The 21,490-nt window shown below is 32.2% G+C and overlaps 1 protein-coding gene across 1 annotated transcript; it reads left to right on the forward strand.

Moving 5' to 3' along the window:
* On the forward strand, positions 1-21,490 carry LOC143057467 (uncharacterized). Its single transcript, XM_076230775.1, has 5 exons — positions 1-67; positions 368-427; positions 960-1,016; positions 13,872-14,207; positions 19,438-21,490. Exons 1-5 carry the CDS (start codon positions 1-3, stop codon positions 21,414-21,416), a joined length of 2,499 nt encoding a protein of 832 aa, XP_076086890.1. The 3' UTR covers positions 21,417-21,490.

Genomic DNA, 21,490 nt, shown 5'->3' on the forward strand with positions numbered 1-21,490 from the left:
ATGTCATCCCTTCACGAACATCACCCACAGGTGACAATGGAATTTGCGAGTGGGAATTTTACTTTGCGTAAGACCAGATAGTCGTTTTCTTATATCACAACTGATCAGGCACAAACACAGAATAATGCAATTGTAAAGGGCGATGTTGGTGCCATACGTTAAACCGAATATCCCTTTAGGACGCGATGGATGGTAGCTAGACCAGAAGTTAGTAGACTGGGAGCTGAATTTTAAAGATCTAGTGGTTTGAGTCATTCTATGACAGATAAACGACATCATGAAGACTCTACGATACACAAAAGTCTTTCTTCAAAAAACTTTCAAAGGCTTTCCAAAGTGATGAACTAGTTTGGAAATTCATTTCTAGAACAGTCGTCAGATTTGTACAGAACTGGTCAATTTATGGAAGTTTTGGATTCGGAAGCAGGTAAGATATGTATAAAAACTCCAAGATATTGGGTCCAAACAATACGGATATCTTTTGAAGCAAATGCAAAACGAAAGAGAATCTGCTTTTTATAACCAGAGAAAAAGAACAATTCCCTATAAAAGGCGTAAAATGAAACTGGAATCGTCTTTGTCAAAAACAAAGCTGAAGAACCTGAAAAGTAATTGCGATCTCTTTATTTTACTTTAATTTCTTGTCAAAGTAGACAGTTTGACTCTGAAGATGTCTTTAGCCATGAAAACCAAAATGCTCCTCCGTCTTTGTCTCAGAATGTAACTGTAAACAGTGGTATTAAATCGCAGCAAAGAGGTATACTTGAAACATTTTGCAAGTTCTGACGAAATTGTCGTTGGTGGAGCAGCAATGGTTTATTCCAGGCCACCATGTGGGGCAAAACATATCTGATGATTATACAAATGATGTCATACTGCCTTATAGCCTAAAATCTTGCACCGATAAGTATCCAAGAGTAGACATTGTATTTGATGTTTAATAAATGAATGATTTAAAGGCTTGGACGAGAAAAAAAGGCAAGATATTGGTGCTAAACGGAAAGTTGGTGGTACTGGTAACACGCCAAGGGTTTGAAGTAGTTTTCTCTGTGAAGATGACAACAAAACGGGTTTGTTCAAGTTTCTTGCCGACATAATTCTATAGTAATTTATAAAAATGCTCTTCAACTTTGTACTTGTTTGGCTTTATAAATATTTTGATATGAGCGTCACTGATGAGTCTTATGTAGACGAAACGCGCGTCTGGCGTACTAAATTATAATCCTGGTACCTTTGATAACTATTATGTTACTCAAGGTGAAAATATTCTTTGCAATTTCAATACGGATAATTCCGAGCTATCCCCTTACCATGAAGAAACAGATATACGGATGATTATCCATGATAAGCATGCTGCTGAAAATGATTGTTAAAAGTAGTACTAACACAGATGTAGTAGCATTACAAATTGCAGCACTTGCAAGATAAGTTGTGGACAAATTGTGAATAGGTTTTTAAAAGAAAATTACTATAGAATTATGTCGGCTTTCTATGGCTTCCTCTACATGTCATAGCAAATCGTTTGGTCCTCGTGTAGCCGCTCTTCTGTTCTGCCATGCATTTAATGGTTGTGACACTGTGTTGGCATTTCATGGTAAAGTGAAGAGGTCAAATTTGCACACATAGAAGTATTCCCTGATGTAACGGACTTTTTTTTTACCCCGCTTTTGTATCAATACACAGACACAGACATCGACAACATAGAAGCATTTGTTTGCATCATGTATTGCAACATCGACTTTTGCTGTTAAGGAGGCAGGATTTGAATCGTTTGCAAGGAAGCAGCGGCTATATGATGCTGTTCTGCCTACCAGAGGTTCTCATCCGGATCACATCAAAAGAGAAGCGTATCAAGTGACCATGTTTGGGCTCATCCGGATTTATTCATTCGACAGGTTCTTGACCACGTCATGAACACTAGAGTTGGAAGAAAGAAAATAAAACAACGACAGTTGGAAACCTAAATGGATTTCTTTGGCTGCCGTTGCATCCTCGTGTCAGGATTTTTTTAAATGCAAATGCAAGAAACCAAGCTGTGTGGGTAACTGTAAATGCTAAATGCTACCGTTCTGGTCTTTCTTGTTAATGTGTGTGTATTGGTCACTGTCAGATAGTTATCAGATAGTCAATCTGTATTTATGCATTTGAACCGGACAAAGACCGTGATATCTCTTGTGAAAGTGATAGAAATGAAAAAAATTGACAATTTCCACGTTGTTTCCGCCATTTTGGAACCGGAAGTAACTTTTTTCTTCATGTATGTATTGTTTTATCGCACTTTACAAATTTGAATTGAAGTATTATCAAAACTTACATTGGATTATACACTTAAATTAGCTTTAAAAGGATTTACAAAATGTAGCCAATTGGATATGACTCCATTTCCAAATGGGCGGTGGCCATTTTGAAAAAAGGAAAAAATTTGATGGCCAGCAGCGGATTTTTTTTATTTATCATTTAGTCAACCTATATACCAAATTTCATGCTTGTATCACGATTTGCACAATTATGTCCATAATATCTCCCACTATTATCGGGAGCCAGCAGCCTAAACTGTATAATTTGTCATACAAAATACAATGAAATACAAAGAATGTAAGTCAGCCCACAGCACAAAATATACTTTTAGCACAAATGTCATCATTATAACGGATATTTTACAGTATATTCAAGAATATAGTAGTTGTCTTAATATGAAGTAAATTAACCAAATAACTGAACTCCAAGGTAAATTCAAAACGGATAGTCCCGTAACAATTGGAAAAATCAAAAGCTCACACATCAAAAGACTGGATAACAATTGTCATAAACATGGCTTGGTACTTGCATTTCCATATGTAGAAAATGGAGGGATTAAACCTGGTTTTAAAGATAGCTAAACCTCTGACTTGTATAAACAAAATAAACATTATAGGCAAAATGTCAAAAATAGGGGTACAGCAGTCAACATTGTGTTATAATCTTAATCACTATAAAAACAAACAAATATTTCAGCAAAAAAAACAAAACACAATGGCATATCATGAAAAAATCACAAACGCAAAATTTAAAAACAAGAACACAAAACATGACCATAGCACAAAAACACAATGGCGAGATATATCACTACCAAGCAACGACAAGACGATATTACAAAAAATGGACCATAAATATAAAATATTTTATGACCACGAAATGTAACAAACAAAAATGTCTGAATATTCAGATTTAAAAACTTGGTAACTTGACAATGAAGAAACAAACAACAAAAAGGTCTGAGTTTTGAGATTTAAACACTTGATAACTTGACAACGAAATATAACATACAAAACGATCTGTGTTTTTTTGTTTGTTTTAAACACTTGTTATTCTCTTCTATTCCATAAATTCCATACATTTTTGGCGTTAAAACTCTTCTACTTGATTATTTGATCATGATTAGGTATTCATTCGAGTGTCATTGATGAATCTTTTTGTAGAAATATAACAAACAAAGGGTCTAAGTTTTCAAATCAAAACATAGATAACTTTACAACGAAATATAGCAAACAACAAGATCTGAGCTTTAAGATTTAAACACTTGATAACTTGACAACGAAATATAGCATGCAAAAAGGTTTCTGTTTTCAGATTTAAACACTTGTTTCCTGACTTTTCGGTGTTGATACTCTTCAACTTGATTATTTGATTAGGGCTTCCAACTGTTGCATTCGAGAGTCATCGATGGGTCTTGTGAAGAGGAATTGCGCGTCTGGACTATCAAATTGTAATCATGGTATCTTTGGTAAATCTTCAACGTTTCCTAGCTATATAAGTGTTTTTTTTTCTATAGTGTGAACCATTAACGAAGTCATAATGGATGGTTTAATTGATAATTATACTTTGGTACCTCTTGTTTATCAGGAATGCTAATCTTTATAAAAAAAAGTAAGAAACTTATAAAAGAATGATGAAAGAAAAGTTTAATTTTATTAATTGAAAAGAATTTCATTGAGCAAGTAAATATTTTCGTCTTTGATTTTTCTTTATTAGGTGTTTTTTCGCTTTGAGCTATTTTTCTGTATCTTCATTTACTCTCATAACAGAACTTTTTGTCTGTAATTCTTCTGTAAGTTGTTTTGTATTTTTGAATTTTGATTTTGTCATTTGCCTAGGGACTTTTCGTTTAGAATTTTTCTCGAAGTTCGGTATTTTTGTTTTTTTTACATTTGAATAGCAAAATAAATTCATTTATCTTTTCAGTCATTTAAGACGCATGTTATTCCATGTGCTTCGTTCCACTGATAATTTTTTTGTTATGCAAGGGAAATTGATATATCGCTACTGAGGTGGGAAACACTTATAATTTCAGTGTGATTCTCATAAAACATTAGTAGGTTCTGGTATCTTGTTGATCATAGTATGTAAAGTGGATATAAGAGAGATAACTCATTTTCTTAAATAGACTTTATGCATCGATGATCACTTTACTCCAAATTATACAAATGTATGCGATAAAACCCTTGTCCTAGACTTTTTGTCGTATATTCGAAATCTCCTAGTTTTATACAAGAAGTATCAATAAAAATTTTGCCAAGCGACCCTTTCTTATCTTTTCATTACTAAGTTTATAGTAAAAAAGCCATTTTTTTAATCTTTTAAATCCTCGTGATTTTCCAAAGATTTTGAAAGAAAAAAAGGCCGATTTGCTGTATGGTAAAAAATAAACTACAAAAAGTGAGTACTATCATTCTAATGAATGTTTTGTGTGTATAATTTCATTTAACGATTAACGCGAAGTGAAAATAAATATTTTTAACGTCGAGCCGGATGTATCATAATCGTCGCTATCTTGTTTGCATTGTTTACAAAAAGAAGTTCGGTCAACGTCGTCTATCGACAAATAAACAACGTCAAGAACAACTACCGGAAGACTTCTCGGCCAATCATATCATCGTATTCCCTAATATGCAAATCATATAAGAATTATTTATATTTAAAATGTATATATACCCTTAAACGCTTTGTCAAAGGTTCTTTAACGAGCAGATAGTATGACTCTTTCCTGGAACACTATTATAATAAAAATATTAAACTTGTAAATACTCTAAATGAAAACATATATCTTCCTTTTATAAATGTTTGATGAATTGATTGGTGTTTAACGCCACTGTCAGCACTTTTGGGATATTTCGTTGAGGTCGGTTCTTATTGGTAAAGGAAACCAGAGAAAACCACCGACCTTGTGTCAAAAATCTAATAATCCAAGTCAATAAAGATCGGAGTCGCACCTGCCATGTATACGTACGGGATTTAAACTCATAACATCAGTGCTGACAGGACACAGTTATAGTTGGACTACGTATTTATATTTTATATAAAGAAATATATCTTCCTTTATTGACAGAGATTGCTTATATCTATAGAAGACTGAAATATATGTCGATGAATGATTAAAATAACACGATCTACTATAAATAGTTCTATGCCCTCTCCCTGCATGTTCAACCATTCCTGTTGTAATTACTGATAGATTCTTTAATAATAGGGATAATTTTATAGAAAATCTATTTACTTGTTGTTTTAGTTTCTTTTTGTAAATATTATAAATAGATGGATTTAAATATTATCACTTATGCTTTCATGTGGCGAACACAGGGTCAGATCTTAAGAATACAAGTAAAAAAAAAATTCACAAAAAGGATAATTTTTAGTGCATGAACAAAACAACATATAGATTACAAACAACATACTTAAGATCTCAAAATAACATGAATCTTGTTGATCATAGTATCAAAGGTGTATATAAGAGAGGTAATACATTTTTTGAAATAGACTTGAAGCATCGATGATCAATATACTTCTAAAATAAAGTTACACAAATATATTTGACGTTACTATTGTCTTTGACCTTTTTTAAGAGATTCGTAATCCCCTTGTTTATCTATGAAATGCCAATCTACATTTTGTCTGCCAACCCCTTCTTTTTTCTTTTCTCAGATCTTTTAAATATATGCATGTAAAGTAACGAAGCTTTTTTTGAAAATTTTATACCATCCTTGTGACTTTTCTAAGATTTTGAAAGAAAAAAGATGAAAATATTAAAATTATGAAAAATCTAGCGAAAAAGCATTTCCCACTAAATTTCCATACAATTTGTTTTTTGACAAGTAAGGTGGTGTGGTGTCTTCTTCCATTTTTGGATTTTAAAGAAATAAATGACAATAGGTCTAGATCTGCAATGAAATGTGCGAATTTTTAGCGTAGTTTGTAATTCATGTGTTGATTTTTTCATGTTATTATAGAAAATTATTTGTTTTATCATATTTTATAAGGCTATATGTGAAACTAATATTATTACTTAACAGTTAACAAACCTATAAATTGTAGTATACGCTATAAATTGATGATTTGGGATACAACACGGCATGTTTGTTAATAGTGAACAAAAAGGTAAAATATGCTTTACAGAGGAATACGTGATCAGTATGCGGGTGTTTCTTATTGACAACATATAATTTTGAATTTTGGAGGAAGACTTTTTCAACAAATTGTCGGCATTCCTATGGGTAAGATATGTGCACCTCTCCTTTCTGACCCTACCTATTTTAATATGAGTCGGAGTTCCTTCAGACACTTGTCAATAACAAGAAGATCAAAGAAGCCGTGTCAATTAATTTCACATTCAAACACGGATTTATCTGCCTCATTTTAGACTTATAGCTCGAATATGACACAAGCGGTCATCTCAGTACCAGAATCTATTACAAACGAGATGATTTTGATATTAACAATTTCACCAACCTTAGTAGTAATATACCAACTTCACCTGCATATTGGATGTAAATTTCCAATCTCAATAGGTATCCAAGAGCTCGCAAGGTTGACCTAATCTGAATATTGTTGGCCCTATAGTCAATTATGTATGACAAAGCGTTCATTATGAACGTAACTCAGAAAACCGTTTGGGGCGGACGAAGTTTAAAAACCGGATAGGTTGGGGGACATATGGACTGCCAATGAACATAAAGTATATTACATAGACCTGTGTTGCAAGGTTTGTCAATGTTAAAAGAGTATGACACTCTCTATGTACAAGCCATATGATTGAAGTCGCCATTCTGGTACTTATACATTCCACACGGCCAAATTATCAAGGATTTTACTACCGATCGGTTGAAGACTAATTATAATATTTCGATTCCAAAGTCACTATCAGTAAACAATACTTGTAGAAAAAATGTGTTTAATCCAAATTTATTTTCATCTACTATTCCACCAGGAGTGCTTTATTATTACACAATTACTTTGCTGTTATATGTATCAGTAATAAAACAGTTTATATATTTACTTACCCGGAAAATGAATTATGAGGAAATTCATGAAAAAAGGCAAAACAGAAAAAAAGATCAATTTATCCAACGAGCTCAAGACCAAATTGGAGTATATCCATCGATTTTTTTTTACTTAATTTTTGTTATCTCACCGTAAATCTAAAAAGTATATGTCCATCTTTTTAATTAAAATCATTCCAGGAAAAGTATTGTAATTTTCCTGCAGGAAGTTTTTCATAATTCGTTTTCTTCATTAAGACCTGCAGTGTCAAATAATAGACGTTGTATATTGAATAGAATTAACGACTGTACATGTATCTTCATTGAAGTAAAGGTAAGGTTTATCTCATAATAACAAAACAAAAAATATATCAGAAATCAAAAAAATTATTATACATATTCATGTTCAACTCAACATGATGTTTCATCAGATACATATAAGGAAATTAAATTAGCGAAACATGGGTAAAATAGTGTAACTCAACGTGCATTTCACAATTTACAAATCACTATTAAGATAATGTTAGGGCATATTTAGTGATACATCCTTTTTACGGAGAAAAAAGGGGTGTAATTGTTTATATTTAAGGGACTGTAAAAAGTGGTCTTCAGTTAACGTGTATAAAATTCGGTACTAAAGGCAAATAGATCAGGGTTTGATTACGTAAAGTTAGTTAAATTCCACCATATTTTGCTATTGGCCCTAGTCCGGATATTGGAATTATATGTGTTTGCAAAGGAACCGTACCCAGGTTGTAATGGTGGTCAGTTGTCCTTTCAAGTAATTTTTGATAATTCTTATTGGTCTTTTAAATTAGCATGAACTATAACATTCGCTAGTTGTTGTATTTTTAGCTATAGATAATTTGTATAAATCGCCCATTTAAAAAAGGAGATGAGATATGATTGCCAACTATCCATAAAAATTCAAATAAAGTGGCTGTTCAGTCAATTTCCTTTAGTATGAAGTTTACAATGCATTTTTAATGTGTGTCTGTTTTTCTCAAGAGGACCAATGTGTGGATAGTAAGTATCGTCCACTGTTCAATTTAGAATTCTATCATATATCAATCTTATTGCTCCCCTTGTCCGTGGATATTTAATTTTGATGTTGTTGACAAAACCTGCATACAAGCCTACATAAATTTTCTTCCTTCAGAAGCACCACGCTAATTATGTGGTAGATTAGATTGATGTTTCACAGTACTCATCAGTGGCGTGAGTATCAAAACGTTTTAAGACCACATATGAAGTACGAATATAAAGATCTAAATAAAACTTGTACCTTATCAGCACAACCCTGACAAAAAAAGATTTTGTGTTAAACATGTTTTATATTATATCTCAATTACGTATTCCAATTGCAATCACTTCGATTCTGTAATAAGATAGGGTATGACTACCAATTATGAATCTGTGCAGATTATTTTTAGATACAGAAAAAAAGAATAACTCCTTATTTGATGTGATACATTTACATCGGTAATGGTTGTTTACAGATTAGAATAGAGTTTGATTTCTAACTAACATCACTAAGATTGCGTTTCGTTTTCCTTTTTAGTACAGTTATTCAAGTGCTTCACACTTATGATGGGTAATGTTCGATCGTTTTGCTTTAATACCCACGAACTGGTTTTTTTTCTCCAAGTTTACGATCCATGTATTGGGACGTATTTCTGTTGTTTTTTTTCAATTTCAAATAGAAAAATTACTGAATTCTACGTATGTATCTATCATGCTAAATTAATTATATAAATATGGCCAATATTTCTGCTGACGTGAATGTTTCAGATATTATACAAATTAACTGGCATCATTGTAATTATGAAATTAAGTAAATGTTCTGTTTATAAGAACTATACAAAACTGTTACTAATAAATTGTTAAATAGTTTGAGTATACCTCAAATGATGAGTGAATGCATAATCCTACACAAATGTTACGCATTCACAATTATCTATTAAGGAAAGAATTAAAAACTTAAATTAAGATGGCAACTAGTGTACTATCCTCTATCGACTTGTGTGTGGCGAGTGCAAGCACGCATTTTAAATTCTGCAATATATTGACACGTTAATTCTTTATATAATTAATAAAAAAAAACCTCGGAGACGTACTTGACGCCTGAACACGAACAGTCTTTAAGGACATACACCACTAATTCATGGCCCCATTGCTTTCTATGTTAAATTTCTCCATTTCAAACAGCCACACCTCATTTGTATTAAGTTCAAATAAAGTGACAATCATTGCATGTCAAAGCAACACTTTATGGTGGCTTGTACTGAAAAAATCAACATACCTTAAATGGCATATAAGAAAGAACTGGTTCCCGGAACTTCGGATGTACCAAAACAGGTACTTCAGATCTGACAAACAGACAAAATGTACCCTCTTTTTAAAATTTGGTGCAGTTTTTTAATTAGTCAAAATATATAAGTCAAAAAGTGTTCAACAATGATCACCAATCCTTCATCTTAAAAAAAATAATTTGAAAGTTACAATCATGAGTAGGAACTATTTTGTGTTAAATATGTACTACTTTCTGGTATGTGCTTTCTAGCCGGGCCAAAACTAGTGGTGTTACACCTTAAATTTGACCCCGGAAGCATACATATGACGTCACATTGTTTAGTTGACATACACAATACCATCAGTCAGGATTTTTCGTTTTTATGAAATTTTATAAAGAATTCAGGACTGAAATGGGCTTATGTTTTAGTTTTGCATTAGCGTAGATATAACTGTATTATATTTTGCAGCTTGGCCGACAAAAAAATAAGTTTTACCGTCGTAAATATCCGTTTACTAGGTTTGCTACACGTTTAAATTTGAGACAGTCTTCAAATACATCAACATTATCTCTTGATTAATGAAAACTGAACTTGTTGAGGTATATTTTGTGTTTCTTATTCAACCCAATAGCGAGATGGTTTCAATATCTTCAAACAAACGAATATTGGTAGATCTGAAATATATCAATATTATCCTATTCACGATCGTTTACCTTTGACTAAGTTTAGAATCGCATTGGTGATGTATGCATAGAACATTTGTATAAAGAAATATTTTATGATTTTGTGATACAAATCACACCATTTGTTTCCTCTTTTGAAACGTTTTAGATTTTGCAACACTGATGGCCTTTAAAGCCTACTGTAGCAAGTATAGGAAATAGTTTTTTCTTTGCTAAAGTCAGTACCGTAACATATAATACTGCTTCAAATTGTTCTCTCTTCTATAAGTTTCAAACAGCGGTATACTACTGTTGACTTTATCTATGAATAGTCGTCACATTGAAAGTAATACAACACATCCGTATTGTTTTATATGTTCTATGATGATTGTATTTACAACTTCTGAGCAGATGCCACTGCTGGTGGAGTTTTTATTCCAAGAGGGTTTCACAAGTCCGGTAGTCAGCACTTCTCTGTTGACATGAATCATTGATATGGTCATAACTTTGAATTTTTAAAATACTAAGACTTTTCTACCTCCGGAATAGATTACCTAAGCTGTGTTTGACATTTTAGTCCTAAATGCTTTTCAGCTTCGTACTTTATTTTTCCTTAAACAGTTTGTTTTCATTTGAGCGTCACTGATGAGTTTTGTGTAGACAAAATGTGCGTCTGGCGAAAATACAAAATTTCAATCCTGGTATATATAGATTACCTTAGCTGTATTTGGCAACACTTTTAGGAATTTTGGATATCAATGCTCTTCAACTTTGTACTTTATTTGGCTTTTTTTTTTTTTTTAACTTTCTTGGATTCGAGCGTCACTGATGAGTCTTTTGTAGACGAAACGCGCGTCTGGCGTATATACAAAATTTAGTCCTGGTATCTATGATGAGTTTATTTATTCGGCCTTTGGTTATTTTACCTTTAAGGTAAAAAAACACTATTGTATAGCATGTCGGACATACAACAATGTTATTTCCAAATAACTTCTTAGAAACAGAACTTATAGTATAACAATTTTAAAATGTATGTACACAAGGAAATGTTACTCACACTAATTTTACGTGACTTTTTTAATTTGATTAAAATCATGAAAATACCATTTGTTGTTGGTAAATTTTACGTGATCTTCATGTGTATCTTAATACACAGGAAATTCACCTGCAAATTTGTACGAGCGTTTCTTGAATAATCTCGTGTGAGATGAACCCACTTTATCTAATTTTACATGTGTATCACAAAATTAAAATAAATTGATATAGGTAAATCCCTGATGATGGCGGGCCTTAAATGCTTAAACTCTTTCATAAATGTTATACATTTATCATTAGCATATAATACAAAAACCGCCGAAACGTTAAATTAATGTCGGATTGATTTAAAGCAATTACAAGTCTAGTAATACTATTATCATGTGATCAATATTTTGAATAAAATACTTATAGTATGTATACGGAGTCTTCCGAATAAAATTGTTTGCTATCGTAATTCGGATTGATGTTGGAATACGTGGATGTTAGGTGTCACTTTTATACTAAATACAAGTTAAGACTATATAATATTTCAAATGATGATTCACTATCATTGTGTTTCGATTTCCTTGAAATTATATTTTATATAAGTGTTTAACAATTTGTTAAGTGACCACCAATCTTTGTTTTGATACGAACAAGCCGATCGGAGACCTCAGTACTATTATTAACAAGCAGTTTTCTCTCTTTGATTTTGCTTATGTAAACGCCTCCTTTAAATCAGGCAAGAACTATTGTGGAGCAACCTGTGTTTATTCAGCGGACCAATGAAAAAGGGTAAGACATATTTGAATATTTTTGGTAAACCTATCCTGGCGTACACCCAGTCTCGATCCTTCAAATGATAACCTCATCGTTCTTTTTTATATCTACCTACTGATGGGATATCGGGATGTCGCATTGCTTTTGATCTTATTGCTGATATTATGTCGTGAAGTCATCAACTTCTCCCTGGATTCGTACTGAATAGAACTAATCGAGTTGAAAATCGCTAACAAGCTTCACTCTGCAAACCGTAATGACGTCATTTGAGTAAAATTTGAATATAGTTTACCTCTAGCAAGTTTTAGTTAAAGTTTTGATTTTTCCATTTGATTATGAACTTTCCATTTTGAATTTTTCTCAGAGTTCGCTATTTTAGTTATTTTACTTTTTTTGGTACTTAGCAGACAATACGACGTTGATGGTAAAACCCACTCTATGAAGTGGTTAAAATATCGTAAATTAGTTTAAACACAGAAACATCGTATAGATTTACCAATTTGTGATGTGATTTAGTTACTTGAGTAGTTTCTGCGTCATGAGAACACTACTGTATATGAAGTCCGTATAGCTTGAACATGCACGAGCATAACGTATTAACTAAGATATGTTCCGTATAGAATGAACATGCACGAGTATAACGTATTAACTGATATATGTTCCGTCTATCCTGAACATGCACGAGTATAACGTATTAACTGAGATATGTTCCGTATAGCATGAACATGCACGAGTATATTGTTTTAACTGAGATATGTTCCGTATAGCATGAACATGCACGAGTATAACGTATTAACTGAGATATGTTCCGTATGGCATGAACATGCACGAGTATAACGTTTTAACTGAGATATGTTCCGTAAAGAATGAACATGCACGAATATAACGTATTAACTGATATATGTTCCGTATAGCATGAACATGTACGAGTATAACGTATTAACTGATATATGTTCCGTATAGCATGAACATGCACGAGTATAACGTTTTAACTGAGATATGTTCCGTATAACATGAACATGCACGAGTATAACGTATTAACTGAGATATGTTCCGTATGGCATGAACATGCACGAACATAACGTATTAACTGAGATACGTAAATGTAATATCATCCGGCAGATGATATATGTTACTGGTGACCGTTATGGAATAATCGTTTCACAAATGATATCGGATATGTTCCTTACGTTGTAACTACAATCCCCTTCCCTTTCATGCATGTGACCTACCGAATTAGACTATTTACTTGATTTGTTATAACAAAAGCAACACGACAGTGCCACATGTGGATCAGGATCTGTTTACCCTTCTGGAGCACCTGAGATCACCCCTAGTTTTTTGGTGGGGTTCGTGTTGCTTATTCTTTAGTTTTGTATGTTGTGTCCTGTGTTCTATTCTTTGTTTGTTTGTCTTCTTTCATTTTTAACCAGGCGTTGTCAGTTTATTTTCGATTTATGAGTTTGACTGTCCCTCTGGTATCTTTTGTCCCTCTTTTACTGGTGAGAAATGAAAAATTGATAATTCGAAAGTTGAAATCATCCCGTGTGTCATCGATTTTAGTGTGAAGACGTCTTTCTGTGTCAATATTGTACAAAGTATCAAGGTATAAAGCAGTCCTTGTAGTATGAGTAGTATTCTTAATGTCAAGGTCACTGGAATATATGAGATGTAAGTACAGACTCAAAAATTGGCTATTCAGTGATAGGACATCATTAATATATATGAAGTAAAATTCAAGAATTTCGTAAGTAACTTTGAATCAATTGCTTACAAATAAATATCAAATCATCTATTGAATTTATCTGATTGTATCTTTTTAACAGGCAACATGGACAGAAACTCTAAAAACAAAAACGACTCTAGTGATGAAAACATATTTGACATGAAGAAAACTACGTACTGGGAAATATACGGTGTAAAACGTTTTCCATACCGTGGAAAGCGTAAGTTTACACCATTACTTTCCCAATCTTTAGGTGGAGGAATGGTGATCTCAAATGACGTGTTTGGATTAACTATTAGTCAGTTTGAACGAATGTATAAAGCTTGTTTAGAAAGAAGGAAATCAAAAGAACAGTGGATACTGAACCTTAGATATCCTGACAAATCTTCAAAAGAATATCTGGAATACTTAGAGAACTGTACAGACTGTAATAAAGGTAATACATTTGTAGCATCATTCCTTAAACACAATAACACTATGGATGTTAAACTAGTTGCTACTGTTAAGCAAATCCAGAAACAGTAGTATATATCTTTAAATTGTCAAATAGAAATCCATCAGTCAAAAACAATAAGCCACGACAAACAGCAAATACAATGTATAATAAAGGGAAATGAACGGTAAACAACACCATGGCCAATAAGTTAAAACACAAGGATAATGATAAACAAATTTGTCATAAGTCGTTTTTGATTATTTATAATTGTTGACCAGTGCAAGGGCAAAAACTAAATTGACAAAATGAATATAAATCGTGTTAAAATTTAATCTTAATCAAAGGCAAAATCAAAAGCTCAAACAAATCAAACGAATGAATAGCAACTGTCATAGTCCTGACTAGGTAAAGGCAAGTTCTTATGTAGAAATAGGTAGATTAAACCTCATTTAATAGCTTGTTAAACCTTTCAAGTGTAAGACAGTTGCATAAAAATATCATATCCGAGATGTAAAAGTACCGAGCAAAGTTAACGTCAAAGAGATAGTAACAAAAGTAGAATCAATATTAAAGGGATTAATTTACGAAGACATATTTTAAAAACCTATAATACGTAATTGAGAACGTTTTATAAACAATGACTCTTATTTGTCTACAGTCTGATGTTATAACCCCGACAAAATCAATAACTGCCAATAAAACATAGTTAACATTCAGGTACAGTCTATGAACACGTATAATATGTGTTAATAGTTCAATACCTAATTCTGAAAATATTAGTGAATGATATTAAAACAGGAATAGTTGAAAAAACACAACAAATGTGGTATGATATCCCATGAGACAACTCTTTACAAGACACCAAATGGAACAGAAATTAACAGCTATAGGTCACCAAATTGCCTTCAAGAATGATCAAAGTCCATATTGCATATGGAAATCAGCCATAAAAGGAAATCACAATTCTAACAAGAAAACTAACGGTCGATATCGGTCGATTTGCAATTATTACATGCAATTTAAACTCACTCACAAATTAGGGTTGCAATTAAATCTTTATAAGTCATGAAATAACACCATTATCAGTTAGGTGTGTCTAAACCACTATTCTAAATTTACCCCAATGACGGTAGGTATAGTGTCCGGATAGGATCGTGGTTTTTCGAGTGAATCGGTCACCTTTTTTTCGATTGTAGATCGGGATATTTCGAGTGAATAAACATGCGATAAGGTCAATTAACTGCTATTTCGTAGTTACAATAGTTTTGTACATGACTACCCATCTTATTTTGAATATTATGATTTTTTTGAGAAAGAAAGAATCAAAATTTCCATGTATTAAACCAAAAAAATAATACTGTCCGGGTTTCGAGAGTAACAATGAAAGAATCCTGGTTTTTAAACAAAAATTCCGGGTTTTTTTTTAAAGAAAATTTGAAAAAAAAGTATTTTTAACCTTAAAAAATGACGTTTTCTAGTTAATACATATACCTATAGTTAAGGGAAGGACATTATCATATTTTACCAAAACATTCTGCTTCGTATATCAAAATTAATCTTTTTCAAGTGGATGCAAATTGTCCGTTCGGAAAATGTTTTACCACAATTTTCCAGTGTTAAATTAGAAACTATTGGATACTATATCAAACGGTCTTTAGAACATAGTACAGGGGACTCATAATCTTTTCAACTTCACTTTATGCTTCTTATGTTTTTAAAAGTTAATATTATTTCTTGTGATGAACCATTGACTTTTAACAAAAAGGAGTAAGAATAGTTAATAATTTTAACACAATATATGTATGTAAGTCTCTATCCAAATTGTCTATGCTTACATAAGATTGTTGCCATCACGAATATTAATTCAATGTATACTGTACATGTAATTTATAAGCACCAATGGAACCTTTCTAACCTAATATGGAATAAACACGGTCTCCACGAGGTTGCTCTTAACCAATCATATTTTAGAAATGTATAGGAGGCAGATATGGGGTAATCGTAATCTATTATCGTAATCGATTGTAATTGATTACATTTCCCCCAGTAATCGACAGTAATCTGTAATCGAAGACATTTTCGATTACATGTTACGTAATGTAATCGATTACAGCAAAAAGTATGATGTAATCATCGATTACTTTTCGATTACATTTCGATTACTTTTAATTTGTAAAATAGTTTGATAAAATATAACCTATTTTAAAGGAAAATATGTATGTATGCAATATTCATCACTTTGAAGTACAAATAAAATAGAATGTTCTGAGCTGCATTATGTTCAACCAGATCCCTACCAAAATTAACTTTATATATATCTAGATTTTGAAGCAAATGAATTCATGTGCTTGTCAATAATTCAAGACCTTTTATATTAAAATGAGAAAATAGATTTAAAGTTCTGTACTACACTTAAGTAGTAAGGTAATAAGCTTATTTCTATTAAAATTCCTCAAGTCATAATTTTTAATCAGAGTTGGAATTTAAGTTTAGACTTGATAAACAGTTGATTTCTTACAATGTTATGATATACGTGTATATAAAGATTGAGAAAATACACAAAATCCTTTTCACAATGAACTAATGCTTATGCATTGAATTCTTTTCAGAAATAGATACATGTATTCCTCTTTGACACTATAAATATATATTGTTTATAATTTGATCAGAGAATAAACAAAATCTTAAAAACACTTCATGTCTTTACTACTAACTTACTTACTTACTGTCTTTACTAATCAGATGATAAATCTCTTCAAATATCAATAAGCTACAGACTTTGTTTTTATTTCAATTACTGTATGATTATGTCTAATTAAGAGTGATATTTACATGATTTTGCCCCAGGTTATAAATTGTACTCCATTGGCAGTTTTATAACCTGTAATTAGGGTGTTTATCCAAAAAAAAAGGATTAAATTATGCATCTAATTATAAATTTTAATCTTTAAAATAAGCTGAACAAAAAAATTCTTCTTCTTTTTATTTTTTTTTCAGAGAAAACTTCAAACACTGTAATTAACTACATGTATGCTGAAATGTACCTGTTTTCAATGAGTAAAAACAATAAAACTATTTCAAGTTATTATGAAAGTAAAAATTTTCAAAAACCTTTAAAACAAATAAGTGCTAGATGAAATGCGATGTCATCTCTCATTCATGTTGAAAGTAAAAATTTCAAGATTTATTTTTTCTTATCCTCAGTAACGTAGGAGATTCCATCTAGAAAACTACTGTCAACTTATAATTTGGAAACAATAAATTTTTTTAAATGCTTTTTTTGGTAAAGTTCTATACTTTCACTATACAAATGTTGAGAAACGTAGTTGTGTTTAACTAACTTTATTTTTTGTTGCAATTTTGAAGCATGTAATTGTCAGTATTCGAGAAGTAATGTAATTACTTTTGATTAAGTAATCGATTGCAATCGATTACAAACAACAATCTGAGTAATCGTTTATTAATCGATTGCACAAAAACCACTCATGTAATCGATTATTAATCGATTACATTTGTCAGTAATCGTGCCCATCCCTGATAGGAGGTAAGATAAAAAGATGTATACAGTGTTTCACAATCCACTTCATTAATAACGGGGGAATGTTCAATGTCACCTAGTCCAAAATGTTTCGATTCTGCGAAGACGGCTTTAAAGTTTGCGTTACTGTCATTTAATAGAGAATCCTTTACAATATCATAGTTTTACTGTGCGGTTGAGCCTTTAGGTATCTGTTAATGCCATGCCTGATGGCCTCCAGTGACGATGCTTTGTATCGTTCACCATCCCCTTTCCGTAGATCGACATAAAAATGACACAGAGTCTCATTCAGTCGGACACAATCAAATTTTTCAAAGGTATCATCTTGTTCTTTCTCCTGAAGATATTTCCGGAGTATATTTGCACAATTTCTGTTTGCTTTCAGAGTGTTTTCGGCATTCACATTCAATCTTTTGGCATCAATTTGTTCATTTGTTGTGCTTTCAAAACGTTTCGAACCTCTCGTCGACGCCATATTTACTATATAAAGGGACGTAACTCCAATACTAACCGTGTATGAAATAAGCCCCGCCCCCAACTAACCTTACATTGAATATACACGGTTTGCACGCGAACGCTTTTAACCAATCATATTCCTAGAAATGTACTGGAGGTAAGATAATTGATTATAACATGTCAGTGTTAGTACACCGTTATCAAACTGATGAATTTATTAGGTTTCTTGTCTTAAAAACAACTTAAGTTGAACCTGTTTTGTTGTTTCTAAACGAAAATACACTTACACATAATATTTAAACCTATAGGAACTATGCGTTATCTGTGTGTTATCACTTGATAAAACACGGACGCATTCGAAAAACCCGGACTACCCTCGATAAAACCAAGACATGTAGAAATGAAATTAGTCTCAAAATGTCGTTTTCATTCAATAACAAGATTTTTGGTAAGGTGTCTGTAAATCTAAGGATATATTGATTCCATGTTTATTTCGTTCGATATTGGCATTGGTATGCGCATTGAAATTGCCTTTTTCTGTATTTTGGAATAAATCATTTAACGGATAAATTTTACTTTTTTAAACGAAAAGTAATATTAGATGGATAATTGTATCACCTTGTATGTATAACCCAAGCTTCTATATCACGTCTTGACAGAAAGGAAGTCTGTTTGTTTAGATTTTTGATTAACTCGACAAAAATCGGTCACACTCGAAAAACACGATTCTAGCCGAACATTATACCTACCGTGTTAATCAGGAGTGCTTTAAACCAAAAACACAGCTAATGTCTTGAAAATCATAGTGAGAAAACTAACGGCCTTATTTATGTACACAAAAAAATGAACCAGAAACAAGATGTAACACATCAACACACATGGGACAGGCACATACATATACAGAATGTGACGTGGTCAAACATGTTAGCAAGATCCAACCCCCCCCCCCCCTTCCACCTAACCTGGGACAGTGGTGTAATAGTACAACATAAAAACGAACTATAAATATCAGTTGAAAAAGGCTAAACTCATCAGATGGAAATAAAAAGAAATACATCTAACAAAAACACAGCGTAATGCTTAGTATTGTTCTATTGGTTGTAACTTGAAATATAACAACCCTAGTTGTCAAGTGCGTCTACATAACACTCACCATCAACGATATGATAAAAAAAACCTTGAAAAATATCAAGGGGTGATTAATTTTACATTGATAAATATGTATATTTCTTACAGATAACTTGTCGTGGATTGACCCGATGGAGCATCACTTATATGAACACCTTGTAAATATAGTTGGTAGTGAAATAGATATACGAAAAAGACAACGACTTTTTATAATACAAGATATGATCTACAATTCGTCAGATTTAACTAATCATATACAAATATTTAGTGGAAGTTTGGCTGAAGGACTAGATTTACCAGGCAGCGACATGGATGTTATGTACGTAACAAAAACCCATAAAATAATTCATAATGAAAAGAACATCTTAAACCTAGTTGATGGTGTAACATTGCATGTTATGGAAACAGATGTTGATTATCCTGGATTTGCAAGACTAAGATTGGTAGCAGCACAAAATGGAAAATCCCTTCGTGAACGATGTGTACGCTGTCCCACAGGTACATGTACTGGTACACAATTTTATCGAACTAAAAACAGTTTCCTTAATTATTATAGAAGATATAATAAAGAGATATTTATACACGGTCCATGTCTAACAGACAAAGACCAGGCAATTGATAAGGCATTCTGCGTACGATGTAAATATCTACCTTACAATGCAATGCCATGGGCATCTCGTCATGGACGGCAATGGCCACCTAGTTTTGTTATTGACAGGGTCGTCAAATATGGATGTTTGTTAGTACCTATAGGACCTAAGATTTCGTCAGATAATGACACGTTATGGAGAATATCTTTCTCTGTGGCAGAAAGGTTATTGGTACATTCGTTTAATTTTACTCAATTATTATGTTACGGTCTACTCAAATTAACACTGAAGCGTATAATTAACACAAACGATAGAGTAAACGATTTATTGTGTTCTTACTTTTTAAAGACGGCTCTTTTTTGGGTGTCGGAGGAAATAGATATTAACAGTTTTCAATTATCTAAAATTTATCATTGTTTTTTTCTTTGTCTTGATAAATTAATATCATGGGTTAGCACATGTTACTGTCCGAACTACTTTATACCCGAACAAAATATGTTCATAGGAAAGATCGATCAGAGTAACAATAAGAATCTACTGTGTGTTCTTCAGAGTATACAGTGTGGAGGGATCGATGCATTGATACATAATTTATTTCCGCTTGAGAATGAACATCATCCTTTAATAAGTACAAAGAGGGAATTTTCGTTCATTTCGCTGGACTTTCTTCTTTACAGGACTACTACTCGTCTCATGATGAGCACGATACCTCAAGACATTTTAATTTATTATAAAACACTTTCATGTATATATTCTTTACTAAAATCCGAGTCGTCTACGTTTATTATTGATTCATGTAAATTATATAAATACTATATGAGTCAATTTATAGTACAACTACTACCTTCACCAATCACAATAGGTAACACGATCTACATACGCAAATGTTATCATAGACATTTACAAAACGGCACAAAGACTGATACCGTAACGGGTTGGTTGTTATATGCGTCGTTTTATTATGTAATTGGACAGTTCAATGATACACTCAAAATAACGGATTATGTTCTTGGTAGATGGTCATCTTATATGCTGCTTATAGACTTTGACAGAAATGACACATGTACAATAAATTACAAAAATAATGGTCATTCTTTCATGACAGTTAATGAGAGGATGTCATTAGCTACTGCTCAACATGTCCATTACGTGAAACACTCACAATTAATACCAGAAGAACTTCAGTTGGAGGTAGAACACAGTGGGATGAACATACTACCAAATGTAATGTCTTATTGTCTTAGATTTCTATGTTATCATCATCTTGGTGATATACAAAACAAACGACAGGCATTACGCGATTTATATATAACTGTGAAAGATAATTTAATAACATCCACAAATACGGTTTCTAATGAATCAACAATACTTGGAGTATGTTTTGAAATATCCGGAGATAAATACATGGCTTACCAATGCTACGAGCAAGCTTTACAGTGTGATGAGGATGTATGTCCTTCAGCAAAAGCAAGGAGATTAAAACTTTTAGAGAATTAGCATAAAATTAAAACATACTGTAATGGAGTACGCAATGTTGCTGATATAAATAGTGTGAGAAACAGCTTGTGTGA

The sequence above is a fragment of the Mytilus galloprovincialis genome, chromosome 13, assembly GCF_965363235.1.
Source record: "Mytilus galloprovincialis chromosome 13, xbMytGall1.hap1.1, whole genome shotgun sequence".
NCBI classification, from domain to species: domain Eukaryota; kingdom Metazoa; phylum Mollusca; class Bivalvia; order Mytilida; family Mytilidae; genus Mytilus; species Mytilus galloprovincialis.